Source organism: Polyergus mexicanus, unplaced genomic scaffold (genome assembly GCF_030449975.1).
Source record: "Polyergus mexicanus isolate NDT 795.1 unplaced genomic scaffold, iyPolMexi1.0 SCAF_3, whole genome shotgun sequence".
NCBI classification, from domain to species: Eukaryota; Metazoa; Arthropoda; class Insecta; order Hymenoptera; family Formicidae; genus Polyergus; species Polyergus mexicanus.
In genome coordinates this window covers 10,060,905-10,076,784 of record NW_027223323.1, presented here as the reverse complement: position 1 = coordinate 10,076,784, position 15,880 = coordinate 10,060,905, and the positions used below count along the sequence as shown (strand labels likewise).

Here is a 15,880-nt window from a genome sequence, read left to right as displayed (position 1 = left end):
TAATTACCTTATTACAACAAATTATTCTGCTCAAATTTATATACTGCATATATGTTCAAAAATGTAATTTATGTACAATTATACAATTGTTTTACACACAATTTTACACAATTATATTAAATTTAATGTATACATACTGCAACATTTCGGAAATTGTTAGAAAATTAATATCGTTTTACAGTGATATATTCAAGCACTGCATACAGACACACAGCATTAAAATACTTATTTGTCTCATTTTAAGAATTTGTTTATCTACAATTATGTTCAGCTAGACTGAAGTGTTAATTCGTTTTTTCCAAATATCATAAGATTGGACACATACTCAGGTAATGGTAATCGAATTGCACGTTTTTCTATTAAATTAGTGAAGAATCTAGCTATATTGTGACTACGAAACTCCCAGCTAAAAAAGAGAAAGTTATAGATGTAACTCTACAAATTTTAATTTTGAATGTATATAGAAAAATGTTCTTACTTCATCTGTATATTATCATTAGGTAATATTGAAGCTACAGCTTCGTGTTTTATAGATTCCTCTGGTCCGTTTACAACGAGTAATTCCAAAGTCGGAGGATCTTTAGAAAAACATTTTTCTGCATAACTTTTCCGTTGTTTATTTTGCGTATAATCTATACCATCGTTACTGCAATAAAATGTACATGTTATTTAGAAAGCATAGTAATGTGCTGAAGTACAAAATATCTTATGTGTCTATATACACTATATATAATATATATATACAATATTATAATATATATGATATTGCATAAAAGTATAATTATAAAAGCAAAGATAAAAAAATGTATTACTGATAATTATTACTTGATAATAGGATCAGATGGTTCATAAATTGAAGGTTGATGAATATCTTCAGCATGTAAAGTGCCTTGTTGCTTGTTCCATAATAATCTAATTAACGATCTAAGATCTTTACCCATGAGCTTAATTCTTTTGCTTTTGTTATAACCCAGAGCAGTAGCCATCAATTTTATAAAATCATGTGAAATATTTTTTTTTGAACAGAAAAAATATTTATGTCCCATAAACAAAGCGAAAAAGATAGGCATGGTACGTTGTACTTGTCTCCTTTTACTCTTTTCCTTAATATTTATAAATGTGATATTGTCATATATTGCAGCTTTCACATCTATATTTAAACCATTTGATTCAAATGCTTCTTTTATGCTTTCTTGAATCTGCCGTCTTTCAAGATAATTCAATGTTCTGCCTATACCCTTTAACTCGTAACCATACCATATCTTTCTCTTGTCATGTCTACTTATATCTAAAACATTACATTATTTCACATGTCATAATAATATATTATGAATCAATTAACATTTAAATTAATTATCAGGTTTATAAAAAACAATTTAATAAACAATTTAATATTTAAAATTAAATATCGTTTTACCTGTTACTTCTAGTGTTATTAATCTATCATGCAAGACTCTCTCTCCTAAATCTGCATTCTACAAGTAAGCCATATTTAAGAATAATATTACAGTGTAAATTTTATATAAAAATTATACATCAAAGTAATACTTACGTTAAGAATTTCTTCGATAACGTGTACGACATTTTTAACAGTAAATCTTTTGTGATTCTTAATTAATTTAGACTTGACATTACCCCAAGATATCTCCGGAAAAATGGGTATCACGCTGCTTTCTAATTCTTCAAATTTGAATCTTTTTATCACGTTAATTAGCTGATGTTTAATCAATCTTGACGCTGCCATATTCAAATAAAACTCCGTTATCAACTCCGATATCAGAAATCATAACCTTCAAAATGTTTTTCAATCTCTAATTGCTCGTTTTACGATGTACATTAATCCATAGTCACTGTTATAAATAATATCCATACAGAATTATTGTCAATACTATAAAATTAGATGAGAAGTCTGAGGATTTTTCAAATCAACAAATTGAAATTTTTTGATTTGAAATAAACGACATATTCGTTACAAATTGTACCCGCCAAATGTGTCCTCGAAATATATAGATAGGTAACTAAAGATGCCCGCGTTTAACGTAACGAAATGTTCGTCCGGCCAATCAGAACAGAGGAGTCTCTGCCCTTTTCTTTTTGATTGGTCAATAGAACGATGTTCTTGCAGCGTTATGGCCCTCGCACACTGGACGCGATGAGCGATATCCAATGAGAGCTCTGGTTTTCCGAAAAAATAAAGCTCTCATTGGATATCGCCCATCATTCATCGCTCATCGCGTCCAATGTGCGAGGGCCATTAAACGTAACCATTAAATGCATAAATGTCTAGGACACGACTGTCAGAAGAAAAGGAGCTAAAATTTCTTTGTTCTGATTGGTCAAATTATGTCTTCCAAATGATGAATCGGAACGAATCGGGAACGCTCGGAAAGATTTCGAAACGGCCGTTGAAAATTTTTCCTCGAAGAGAACCTTTCGGAACATAACCTAAAAGTGTAAGAAAATGCAGAATATGTGAAAATCGGGGATATCTCGCGCGCGCGAGTGTTTCCACGATCTTAAAGACCCTCAAGGGTCTCTACACGATTTTAAAGAGTCTCGTCTAGCCTTATATCGCGCGTCTTACATCTCTTTTTACGTCTCTGCATACAGGTTGAGTACGTGTTGAGGAAACATAAGTGAGAGATGCATATTACGATCGACGATGAGGAAATCATGCTGCTGTATTTCGTCGTGTGCGAATTTTACGGCGAGGAGACGTGCTTCTGTTGGAACGAGAACAAGCTCGTCGTCTTTCCGTACGCAAGGGGCAATCCGGTGGCACGGGATGTACGAGTTCTATCGATGCCAAATTCCCTCAGGAAGATCCAGATCTTCGACGGTAGAGCCTTCTTCATATGTGCGCCGCAGGGGGCATACAAATTGTCGCGTGCCGGCGAGCTCGTCCTCCTGAGTAAAAATGCCCTAGACATGGGCAGCGAGTTCTATCAGGTGCTGACCGCCACGAGCAACGGCGTGTACCTCGACGACAAGCAGATTACATCGTCCACATTGCTGTTTTCTGTTACGTCGAACATCGGAAAGGAGGTACGCGCCTTTTCTCTAATCTTGGAGGATACCGAGACACGGTTTGTAAACTGTTTCACTGCCGGTTCGAAAAGGAAAGGAAACTTATGCGTAATCGCATACGACAAAAAGTTGTTTGTATTAAAGGGAGATAATACTGTACAATTAATTTATACCAGCGACCGTGCCATCATGGATATCGTGCCTGTAAAAAGACAAGACAAGATAGCAGGTCTCCTGCTTCTCATAGATATGGACATGGTAATCTTGGTACATAGTAGAGATTATGATCTAGTCTTTGAGAAGATACATTTGGGAAAGAAAATGAGAAATATTTCCGCGTTCTGCGCCTGCTTCAGTATGAAAATGGAAAATCTTTTGTGGATAATGTATTGCGATCAATCCAAGATGTATTATATGAGAAAGGAACTTTTTGCTGATACAATTCAAGAGAAAAGAGTGGAGGAGAGGACGTTTAGGTGTATACAATATTACAAATCAAATATAATTTTAGGTTTGTCGCAAGAACAGGAATTAATTGAGTTTTCTTTCGACGAGGTGGAGAATTCTTTATCGCTCAATAATGATGTCAATCTTCATATCGATATGTTTCGGAGAACAGATTTTATTATGGAGAAAATTTATGCAAAAGTAAAGGAACTGAATATTCTCTACGAGAGCATGATGGATGAACGAGACAATTTGAGAAGAATAAATCTATATGTTTCCAAACAAAAACTTAAAGTAACTCCTTCCATTGAAGTATCCAGACTGTGCAATTATAATTATCTTGAATTAAATATCCCAAGCAAACTGCCTAAAAACACTCACATGATATTTGCTATTAATTCTAAAAACCAAAGCATATTTTGCATGAAGAAAATTATAGAAACTGCATTTACTTTAAAAATGCCTATTAATGAAAATAGAATACAATGTTCTTCAAATATTAACATGGATTTGATTACATGGATGAATAAACAACAACCGTGGTGTCTTGTACAAAATTTTATATATTCTCCGCTACAAGATCTCAAGAGGAAAAGAGGAGCAAAGAAAGATAAAACTGCCTTCATAGATGCAAAAATTGCTTCTTTGCAAAAATTAATAGCGGAAAAAGATTTGAGCATGACAAAATTAAACGAAATAAAAAGAATTATACGAGCAGAATTATAATTTTGCTTTTTAATTAGAAAAGATTTTGTGATATGATATATATTTGTTTATATATGTTTTTGTTGTATAAGATTTAAGAGATGTTTGTTTTACTTAATTTTTGTTATTGTACATCAAAAAATAGACTTTAATTATTTATGTTTTTAAACTAAAGTTTCACGTTAGTGATATTTTATTACTTTAGGGATTCAATAAATAACACTTGGTTTTTACCTGATAAAAAAATCTTAATTTTTTTTTCTAACTGTCTCTTTTATATATAGATATATGTATTGTATATGCCTTTATATATATAGATATATATCTTTGAATAAATCTCTTTTATCCATCTTAGAAAAACAGTTGTATACATATACATATACATACATATATATGAGATATTAAAAGTTTTATATATTGTAATTCTTATAATAATATAAAAATGTTTGAAAGACTGCATAAAGAAAACCAAATATTTTTTTATGATAAATATAAGATTTAATTTACATTTTATAAAGATAATATAATCAAATGAAGGGCATATTTATGATAAAAGTTCTCTCATTTATCACACATTAGATTTACACTCTTTGTTATTAAAGTCGCGTTTATGTAAATATAATTAATATTCTATCAATTGTGGTTAGAATAATTTTTTGTTTTATTTGTGAAGACAAATATAGGAATCTAATCAACAATCGCAAAAATTTCAAATATATGGCACAATAAATTTGTAATCATTTAAAAATGATAGACATGACAAATCTCAATAAATACGATGGGAAAATGAAGAACATACATGTTAACATGACTTTACATTCACTATATTATGTACACTATGTAAATCATCTCCATAAAAAATGTCATGTTTATATTCATCCTTCACGCAGTAACTTTGTTTAACAGTTTATTGTAATGTACTTAAATCTATCATTCTACAATAGAATGCTTTGCGTATTGGGGGAGAGGGAAAGGGGTTTGCAATATATTTCTTCCCCATATATAATATTTCTAGTTAGTTTTTTTTACACGGTACAAAAAATATATATATATATTATATATAATATTCATTGCAATTCTCTTATTGATTTTTTTTTTTTTATAAGTACTTTGATCAATAATCTACAAGAACAATGTCAGGTAACCATTTTCTAATTTGATATATTCTACAGAATCCAAGCTAAATGTTAAATTTGATTCACATGGTGCAAAATATTCTTTTTTAAATATATTAAATCGTCTCTTACACATTCTATGTGCAAATTGTGTATGTAAGTACATTTATTTGTTATAGAAATTATTTGTCGTGCCATGTCATATAATGCGAAAATAAAACTTTATTCTTTGTTATATATATATATATATATATATATAAGTATTTTATATAGAAATTATTCATAATTAGCAAACACACACAGGCTACACAGAGAGATACTTTAAGCTGTTTTTCGCTCCTTATATTTTAATTACTTCCTCTATACACCAGGTCCAATAGAATTTAGAATTCTTTCATATGTACATAGAAAAACTTGCTCTTCAAAAAACACTTTATGCTGAATAATTACAATATTATTAAATATTAATTTCGATGTATCTATAATGTATATCATAAGTACTCAATTAACAACAATATAATATTAGTATTGTACATTTGCATCACTGAAATAATTTATAAAACAAAATAACAATTTAAGGAAATTAGACTCCTGAAAAAATGTTAACAATATTACAGAATGACAAGACTATAATATGAGTCTTCACACCTAAAATTATGACAAAGTTATTAGATAATTATACAATAGGAGACGAATTTTTTTTAGATTTCACATATTATGAATGTTTTAAAAAAGCATACCCTATTAGAAAAATCCTACTTTCAAATAAAAAAATTTTGTTTATTTTTTATTTGTATCATTGAATATTACTTTTAGATAGTAAATATCGTGACAATTTAACCACAAATTATATACTTGATCTCGATAAAATTTATTGGATATTGACAGAAAAATAATTCTATTTCCTATATATATCTATGTAAGAGATATCTAATTTTTATAGTTTAATTAATTATCGATATTACATATGGTTTGTTAATTGAAACGATTGAATTATTGCTTAATTAAATTTTCATTAAAAATCAAATGCAATTGGTAAGTAACAAATAAAATTTTGCTCTGTTTTTTAATCAAAATAATAAGAAAAAAGATTTCTTCTGTGTCTCTTATCTTTCTTCCATTAGATTAGAATGAATGAGAGAAGAATGATGTACGAGTATATGACTGTGCTAGTTGTGATAGGAATGTAACTATTTAATATATTAATGAAACTTCAGTTTCTTGAAAGAAAAGCAGAGAGAAAAAGCAATACTCTTAATAAAATTGATTTAAACACACAACACACACAGGCCGTATTCCCAAATTCACTGCCAGTACTGGAAATCTATAATATACATTACATAAATTATAGATTTTCAGTAGTGGCAATGAATTTTGGAACACGGCTACGGTAGTACCTGTATAGACAATTTCTTAAGGCACGTAATAAAATTTAAGTATATATAATTATAAGTAATTATATGAATTATGTACTAAGCCTTTTTCTCACTGCTACTTACTAATTGGGCCATTTTAATCTATCATACATTTAGATTCAATGTACAACCCAAGAGATGTAAGTAACCAAAATCTCTATTTTTCAAAGAAAAGTAACATTTGGATGATGCTAATCCTTTGTCAAACTTCTCTTTCTCATTTGTACTGCTTTTTCTAATATTATACATATATATAATAGTGATTCAATCGCGCATATGGCTAATTTTATATATTATTGTTTTATATGGTAATGTGTGTGAACCTTCATACTAAAATATATTTAAAATAATATTAAGGCATTATTATTATAGCATTGCTTCTATCATCTTTTTTCAAGTTAGTTATCGATCGTTAGTTAGTTAAAAACTGTACCCGCAATGCTATCATTTTCTCATGTTGAAACATATAATCTTTTCTATAGCACAATATATATATATATATATATATATAAACATATTTTATTAGAGAAATAAATTTAGAAATATATATGTAAAAAAATGTATATAAAAACAAACAAAAAAGTCGATATATATTGGTGATTGCGAAATGAAAGTTTTTCCAATGGAATGAATAATTTTTCATTTTAAGATAGAATCAATATATTATTAAAATAATCTTCCTATGAACTGATCTTTTTTTACACATATTTAGAAATATTTGATGGAGTTTATGTAAACACGACTATATTTTAATTTTATCATGTATTCTATATTAAATGCTATTCTGTGTGTGTGTGTCATAATAAAAACAATTGATTATGTACTCCTTCGTGCTTTTCTCTATGCAAACTATCACGCTAAAATGACTTATCTCATATGATAATATATCTAGGAAATAATTTAAATAAGAATATATAAGAAAACCAAGCCATATCGAGTACAGCTTCTAAACTAATTGTTAAAAATATGACGTTTCTCCTCTTTTATGATAAATATTTTAGTAATTCATAAAGTACCTAGTGTCACAGTAGCAATATGTGTCATGCCAGCATGTTTCGCTCTGTGTCGCTCGATGCTCTTGACGTTATCGATCTTGCCGACAAAACCGAGTTTCGTCGGCCATTCTGCAAGCGTTAAGAATGATCCTGTTTAGGCAAAAGATTTGTTCGTTCCTCATTGTCGTTTACTCTCTTGGTGGTGGACAACAATCGTGCAGCTTCGGATTGTCGGATGAGAACGTCCGCATCTAATGTGCTTAAGGAATCGCGTTTGACCTGATTTTCCACCGGACTCGTTTGTATCTTGAATGAACATATAACAAATGACTTGTAAGTATATTGGAAGGAAAATGTTAAAAAAAAAAAATTAATTAAATATACATTTCGCACGCCATTATAGAAAGATATTAAAGACATATTAAAAAAAAAATATATATATATATATATATATAAAATATATACTTTTTATATATAATTAACATTATAATAAATAAATATTTTTTTAAATTTATATATGTAGTAGAAACCTTTGCTGATAAATTTTTCGTTTTTCCGTCATTTCGTGGTGAGGTAAATTTCGAATTGGTGATTGGACTGGCACTGACTGGAATCGGCGATGTTGGCGCCGTTACGCTGCGTACGGGCGAATGAATTAAAGAATCCTTTCCTTTCTCGTTTTCCACAAGTTTGTCCGCAGGCAACACCGGAGACTCAGAGACACTACGATCGTCCTCTTCCAAAGAATGCAGCAGCTGCAAATTAATTTAAAATTATTTTTATTTTGTCTAATGCGCATTTAATAAAAAGTTTTGTATGACAAATTAATCTATTTGTTTTTTTTGTTTGTGTAGGAAATTGCAACCTTTTCCACTTCATCATCGAATTGTTCTTGACTAGGCATCGGATCCTTTTGCCTTCTTTCCAAAATTGTAGCGCGCTTCGCAGCAAGATACAGAGATCTTTTGACCTTTACGTAGAATACCTCGGTCACTGCACGCACCGTATAATCTGGTATAAAGGTATGACGTAGCATAGAATCAAGATTAACAGATTGAATGCTGCCAACTGTCTGTGGATTTACGTTCGTGGGCGATTCAGCTAGATGACAAAAATTCAAACATTCCTATTTAATCCGATAAACATAGAAATATATTTTTATTTTATTTTTCATTCTTACCAATTCCGATGTTAGCGGTAAGAGCTTGTGAGCCGAAATATGTGAAAGGGCCACTTTCAAACATCATATTTTCTTTGCCAACTGTCACTTGGACGCGACCTTCTAAAATTAGCACAAAGTAATCGACTGCTTTTCCTTGTTGGTATATTATCGTGGCTGGATCACTTTTGGCTTTTTCACGCGATTTCACTTTAACATGATAAATAATATCTTGCTTCAGTAAACGTCGCAGGATTGGTTCCGATATAACATCTGGTTTAAACGTATCTACAGCTGCGAAAAAATTACATATGATATATAATTATAAATCTAACATTATACATTTTACAAATACACAAATACGTTTTTAAATATTGTTCTTTACTCGTGGATAAGTACTGGAACATCGCCAAAGTTAACTGTGGAGAAATGTGAATTCGTTGATTTTCTTTTTTCTCTGCAAATATGGTGAAGTCTGTTGGCATTTTTGCTCGAACTTGTCTTTTACGTTTACTTCTGTTATCCGCTACAAAAATCAATATCCAGTATTTGTTAAATGGTGCTTTACAGGTTCGATACATATAAATTCAAAAGTATTTTTAATTGCCGCAAGAGAGAACTTTGCAAATAAGATATTAAACCTACTAAACACATCTGTTTCGTCAATAATCTCAGCTTGAATTAATTCCTCAATAACATCTTCTAATGTAACCAAACCAATCACCTCGTAAAACGGATCACCTTCGCCTTCGTTGTTAACTCTTTGCACAAAAGCCATGTGGCCTTTATGACCTATAAAATACATATGCGTAACTGTTATTATCCTCTCTCTCTCTCTTTCTCTCTATTTCCATATAAAAAAAATTTTTGTATGAAAAATACTCAATTATATCATATACAAACCTTCCTTAAATTGTTTAAACATTATATCTAATGTAACATCTTCAAAAATGAAATTACATGGGTTTTGATAAAATTGGCAAAGTGTTTTGAGCGGCATATTATCGTCAGGATCAACAAATGCGAGATCTTTGATATATAGCATCGTCACTATATTCGTTCTTACGTCTTCGTACACCGGTATACGCGAAAATCCTAAGAATAAAATGTACCAATTGATTTAACAAGCTTCGCATCACTCTGCAAAATGTTAACACAGAAACCTATATTCGATAAAAATTAAGTAACTAGCAAGTCTCTTGGTGAGACTAAATGCTTATCTAATACAAGATTTATTTGTAATAAATTCTTAATTAAACTGATAATATCTTCGGTGTTACGAATGATGTAAACAGGTATCATTAAAGCTCGCTTAAATTGTTAATCGTACCTGATTTCATAATCTCAGACACAGTTTCAAAGTCTAGAACAGCGTTATAGTTCAACATATATACATCTTCGATTCTGGTCATTACATCTGCTACGGTCTTCTTCCGTAGTTCTAACGCTCCTGCAATTATATTTACTTCATCTTTCTCTAAATCGTTGTATTCAGTTGTTACCTAGAAAGGTTCCTGTATAGTATTAATATATCAATTTCAAATATTCATGCATTTCTCAAACATTTTTAATAATACTTTTCTACATACAAGATATTCAAATTTTTGCAAGCACTTTTCAATTAAATAAGGATTGGTAATTATACAATTATTCATGTAAAAATAAAGAATATATTGATATTATTAAATAATTAAATATTGCATAAAAACTATTCTGCACAACTCTACAAACTACTCTCTAATATATCACAAGGCATTCTAATTTTAATTACTACTGGGTCACTTAATTATTTACCTTGACCAATTCCTTCAAACGTTCTCGATTATATACATTCCCGATTTCTTCACCGAGAATAACATCTAAAATCTTACTGATTGGATAGCTTAATGGAAAAGTGATTAGCATTGTCAATTTGGTGAGATAGATAGTCTTCGCACCGACGCACAATCCGTGCCTGCTACAAAGAGCCTATAATAATAATATTATTTTAAACTTGAGATCATAATTTTGGACATAAACGATAAAAGCGTAATTCGTGTGAAAAACATACCTGTGGCGAAATTTCGCCAAAAATGACAATAGCTAATGTCGAGCAGATAATAGCGACAACCCCGGATGTCAAGTCATCCAGCAATATCGTAAACATTGAATTGACAAGAACGTTGGAAAACAGAATCGAACACAAAAGGTAATTTCCGTGATTCCTTACTGGTTGAATTATTCTCGCATATTTTTTCTCCTATAACGAATAGTGGAATAATGCAACGTAAGTGTAAAGTGAAAAAAAAAATGAAAATGCTGTGGATATAAAAACAAAACTTTGTGCTTACTCTTTCTGTACCGGTATTGACAAGTATTTTCAATTCGGTCCTATCTATCGCCATTAAACCGAGATTGAGACCGGAGAAAAGCGCGGACAAACTGAGACAAATGAGAATGATGATGATAGTGAGCCAGAGCGGTAGTAATTTCTCATATGTGCAGATCTGAAAGTCTTGAACTATAAATAATTGTATTCACTGAATAACTCGGTAATTTTATATCAAAGAGAGAGCTTATATAAATCCTTAAATATCACGTTAATAGAATAAAAGATGCAAAAAGAGAGAGAAAGATATATATATATGCTCACAGTATTATACAGTGCAGTGCCTTGATGTTTAAACAGCACCTGGTCCTTCTTCAGAATATCCTTTTCATGTTTCGGCCGTTTTGCGCATACGTAAAATGACGATCCTAGTGGAAGTACTACGTGAACGGTCGCTGTAGTTTCCTCTACATTTTCCACCTAAATATAAAGATAATTTAAATCTCTTGTAATTTCTCTCCTCGACCATCGAACCACTCAACTTCATGGATACTTACTGGAAATTCGTTACTTTTAATTTTATCGCAAACGGAGCCCCTTTCCGCCTTCATATCGGTAAAGCTAATCAGGGTATCTGGCGTGATACCGGTGCCGAATAAACGGATGATCGCCTTAGTCCCGGCCCGGATCTGGGGAATCCCGTTCTCGCCGTAAGAGGGTTCCTTCTCGGCCGACTCGACTCGCAACCCTTCGATATGCGTGTCCGTGTAATTATGCGAGGTGAGATTTTCGTCGAGGAAGGGATTATCGTCAAGGATGGGATCATCTCGTCGCATACGAAGATGATATTTTCTGCGAATAAGAGATTTGCAATATAGAAAATTAATCTGACTCATTTTTCATTATCGTTGCTGTTGTATCATCTTTGTTGTGTACATATCGTTATTACTTCTGGTTAACCGCGTTTCTTACAGCGTCGAATCCTGCGAAAAAAAAAATAGCGGCCGACAAATTACTGCTAATATGTCGAAGCAATACGTAAAAATCATTATCAAGATTTCATACTCGAGATATCGATACCTCGTTAATCTACAGAATGAATTATACGGCGAAATATGTAACGAGAGCCCTTTCGTAAATAAGGCTATCGTCTTCATAGAGATATTACATTTAGATAACGATATTTCAGATCGTCGATAAACATAAAAAAAACTGTGACGTTCATTATAAAACGTATTTGTCTTACGTAAATCGTTTAATCTGCCTAGATATCGAACGTGTACTCTCTCTCTCTCTCTCTCTCTCTTCAAATATCGAATAGAAACGATTAAGAGGGAGAAAAAAAAAAACGTCTGTATTTCATACTCCGAAAAATTATTCGCTCATCAGAAATTTTTTATTTTCCTCCTAAAAGAATTGTCATGGCAAAAATTATAGAAATATTATTTGATGATGAAAAAATTATCGAGAGAAGCCCAATATTTTCATAAGTCAAAAGACTGGTCAAGACGAAAGAGATTGAATCAATCAATCAATCGTCATCTTCAGTCTGTCGAAAAAAGTTAATAATAAATCGAAAATGGAATGTACTGTATAATATTTTATTACATCGCACAACTGTAGGCAATAAATTTTGCGCATCCGCGTAAATCTTGAGAGCTCAACGAACGTCATCGGAAAACGGCCAAATAAATACGGGTCACATACTCAATTCTATTTTTATTCATTAGCGTGGGAGCCAAGTTCGGCTATCGAATCGGAGATGCGGCTGGATCGTCGCCAGCAAGGGAAAGAGGAAGAGAAAGAGAGAGAGAGAGAGAGAGAGAGAGAGAGAGAGAGAGGGGGGGAGAGAGAGAGATGCTCGGTCAATGATTAGATCCCAATAACGTATATGTATAATTATCTCGCGCGCGCATTTCAACGTTAGACAAATTCCTTGCCCCGAGCATTATCCAAATGCACGCGTCTAAAGTTGCACATTCTTCGCGATAAAACGCGCGTTATCGTTCCGACGACACTTTATCGTTCCTTCATTACCCCTATAATCCGACACGTCCAATTCTCCACGAGATGTTGATATCGTATAAACAGCCGTTGAAGAGTGATTGAAAACTAAAGGATCTCTGTGTTGGTTGTACACTGCACTATATAAACTGTCATTGTGACTGCCTCGTCTTATAAATCAAGACGTTGTAATATTCGTGGGAACGAACGCGAAGATAATTCTACGCGTGTGTTTCGTATATCGAGAATCTGCGATAACGAAGTGCATAACACACACACCCACACTCTCTCTCTCTCTCTCTCTCTCTCTCTCTCTCTCTCTCTCTCTCTCTCTCTCGTCTTTTCGCAGTTTAAACAATTAGACGAGAATATCAAAGAGAGGCGAATGACTTTTCCCTTCTTAGAATTTCAAAATATACTCATCTATTATTTTAAATATTAGCGATATAATATTTTTCTGTTCTGCTTCGAGTGGATACATCCTCTACGCGAGTTTAAAAAATTTTTAAATGATTTCACAGAGACACGTGTGTCATGCGAGGACTGGAAAAATAATTGGCAATTTTTTTTTTAGGAATCTTTTCAGCGAAAAAAACGAAAGACATATTGTATAGAACATATTGTATGTTCAAGTATGAATGTTATACTGGGTGGCCCATTTTAATACATCCAGTCGAATATGTCAAAAACCAAGCCCGGAAGAGAAAAATGTTTCAGACAAAAGTTGTTTGGTTTCGAGGGGGCCATAAGATGGTGACAATGATTTGACCTTGGAAAATCATTTGTAGGTCATGCGAAGGTCAACTTTAAAATCTTAAATGGAAACCCCCATTTTTTATTTAGTATTCTCGTAGCTGACATCGAGAGCTTTCCAAAACACTATAATAAAGTATTTTTTTATTAAGTACTTTTTGAGTTATTTTATATTTTAATCTGACATATTTTGATATAAAAAATTAAATATCTCGTAAAATATTTAGTTTTTGATAATCTTACCGTAATACTTCTACGTACAGAATAATGAGACAAATCGATTAGTACAAAAAAAAAATTGTTTTTGAGAAAATTATTTACAATGTATTTTTTTAAACAATTATTTGTTTTTTTTTTTTTTGACACTAATTAATTTGTCTTATTATTCTGTACATAGAAGTATTACGGTAAAATTATCGAAAACTGAATATTTTACGAAATATTTTATTTTTTATATCAAAATATGTCAGATTAAAATATAAAATAACTCAGAAAGTACTTAATGAAAAAAATACTTTATTATAGTGTTTTGGAAAGCTCTCGATGTCAGCTACAAGAATACTAAATAAAAAATGGGGGTTTCCATTTAAGATTTTAGAGTTGACCTTCGCATGACCTTCAAATGATTTTCCAAGGTCAAATCATTGTCACCATCTTATGGCCCTCTCGAAACCAAACAACTTTTGTCTGAAACATTTTTCTCTTCCGGGCTTGGTTTTTGAGATATTCGATTGGATGGATTAAAATGGGCCACCCAGTATAAAAGAAATATATGATATATGTTTCATAAAATAAAATATATGTATATTTTTCGAATAGCTTTATATTTAATATTGTATTAACGATCTTATATTTTGATTAATATTATATTTTAATAATCTCTTATATTTATTTAATACACATTGTTTACACACTTTTTACAGAGTACACCGTTTAAATAATATAATTACATTGTAACCAATTACGATATAAGTATCCAGTAAAATACTTGAATTTTCTATTTATAATTATTAAATATCTTCTTTTAGTGATCAATTTTTTAATAAAAATATTTTTTTAAATAATAGGATATCTTTTTTTTTTTTTAAATTGTGTTTCACTTGCTTTAAGAGAGATCACGCCTACTCTTATCCTGTGACTCATAACACAAGCGGATAAAACGGAAGAAAGGAATATATACGCGAGTACAAACTGACAAAGAATGACAGATCCGTGCGCGAGAAAAGGAGAGAGGAAAGAGAGAAACACCAAAATACAGATAGAGAGAAAGTGTTAAAGCTACTTACTCCGAGCGTACCGGGATTTTTATCGAGATACGATCGCCGAGGTTGCTCCATCTCCTTCCGACATCGTCGTCGTCGCTGCCGTTTCTCAGACAAAAATAAACGACGGCGATCTCTGGATCTACGGGAATCGTCCGAAATTCGTAGATCGCGCGATCGCGCGTCGACGACGACCACACCGCGTCCAGGAGGGTATCGTCCGAATACATCGGGCAATCGTTCCTCGACGACGACCATCGTAAGGAGAGATCGCGGCCGAGACCGGTGCCCAGGAACTCGACGAGGGGACGGCGATCGTCGTCTGCGCGAAAAGGCAGTGTCGACAACGGGACCGCTGTCCTTATCGCGGGCGCCGATTTCACAGCTGGTCGAACGCCGTTGACCGTCAACGTCGTCGTCAACGTCGACGCCGCGTTGACCTTCGCTAGCTGGACGACACACGCGGGAACAAGTAATAAAAGAATCGTTGCCGGCGCGAAACGCGAACGGCCAACATGTTGCGCCATCATACGATCACTGTACTCTGCCGACAACTTCATTCCAGTCGGCTCGTTTCGGTGTCTTGTATATTTATAACGCGCCGCCGCGACTGCGCACGCGTGCGCGCATGCGCCGCGCCCTCTTTAAGAAGAGAAATTGCGCATTCGTGGAAAGAAATTTTATATTTTT

The 15,880-nt window shown here is 32.4% G+C and overlaps 3 protein-coding genes across 3 annotated transcripts; 1 reads left to right on the top strand and 2 right to left on the bottom strand.

The window, feature by feature from the left end:
• Positions 1–147: 147 nt before the first annotated feature.
• LOC138931878 (uncharacterized) lies at positions 148–1,910 on the bottom strand. Its single transcript, XM_070293105.1, has 5 exons — positions 1,553–1,910; positions 1,418–1,475; positions 826–1,288; positions 479–646; positions 148–406 (listed from the first exon to the last, which is right to left on the bottom strand). Exons 1-5 carry the CDS (start codon positions 1,742–1,744, stop codon positions 268–270), a joined length of 1,020 nt encoding a protein of 339 aa, XP_070149206.1. The 5' UTR covers positions 1,745–1,910; the 3' UTR covers positions 148–267.
• Positions 1,911–2,363: 453 nt separating this feature from the next.
• LOC138945108 (uncharacterized) lies at positions 2,364–4,438 on the top strand. Its single transcript, XM_070316349.1, has 2 exons — positions 2,364–2,453; positions 2,611–4,438. Exon 2 carries the CDS (start codon positions 2,644–2,646, stop codon positions 4,198–4,200), a length of 1,557 nt encoding a protein of 518 aa, XP_070172450.1. The 5' UTR covers positions 2,364–2,453; positions 2,611–2,643; the 3' UTR covers positions 4,201–4,438.
• A 348-nt stretch (positions 4,439–4,786) lies between these two features.
• On the bottom strand, positions 4,787–15,750 carry Uex (metal transporter uex). Its single transcript, XM_070293090.1, has 14 exons — positions 15,215–15,750; positions 11,729–12,023; positions 11,496–11,651; positions 11,194–11,349; positions 10,914–11,102; positions 10,658–10,831; positions 10,194–10,365; positions 9,767–9,958; positions 9,509–9,655; positions 9,249–9,389; positions 8,885–9,157; positions 8,570–8,805; positions 8,235–8,459; positions 4,787–8,010 (listed from the first exon to the last, which is right to left on the bottom strand). The coding sequence occupies exons 1-14, from the start codon at positions 15,748–15,750 to the stop codon at positions 7,843–7,845; spliced, it is 3,060 nt and encodes a 1,019-aa protein (XP_070149191.1). The 3' UTR covers positions 4,787–7,842.
• Positions 15,751–15,880: the final 130 nt, after the last annotated feature.

Bases quoted from the DNA above. Each gene is read 5' to 3' on its own strand.
- LOC138931878 (XM_070293105.1), bottom strand. From the start codon at position 1,744: ATGGCAGCGTCAAGATTGATTAAACATCAGCTAATTAACGTGATAAAA. The intron at 1,476-1,552 runs GTAAGTATTACT...GCTTACTTGTAG, and splicing joins TTATCGAAGAAATTCTTAAC to AATGCAGATTTAGGAGAGAG. The intron at 407-478 runs GTAAGAACATTT...TCTCTTTTTTAG, and splicing joins AATGATAATATACAGATGAA to CTGGGAGTTTCGTAGTCACA.
- LOC138945108 (XM_070316349.1), top strand. From the start codon at position 2,644: ATGCATATTACGATCGACGATGAGGAAATCATGCTGCTGTATTTCGTC.
- Uex (XM_070293090.1), bottom strand. From the start codon at position 15,750: ATGAAGTTGTCGGCAGAGTACAGTGATCGTATGATGGCGCAACATGTT. The intron at 9,158-9,248 runs GTAAAGAACAAT...ATTTTTTCGCAG, and splicing joins GTTCCAGTACTTATCCACGA to CTGTAGATACGTTTAAACCA. The intron at 8,460-8,569 runs GTTGCAATTTCC...ATTAATTTGCAG, and splicing joins TCGATGATGAAGTGGAAAAG to CTGCTGCATTCTTTGGAAGA.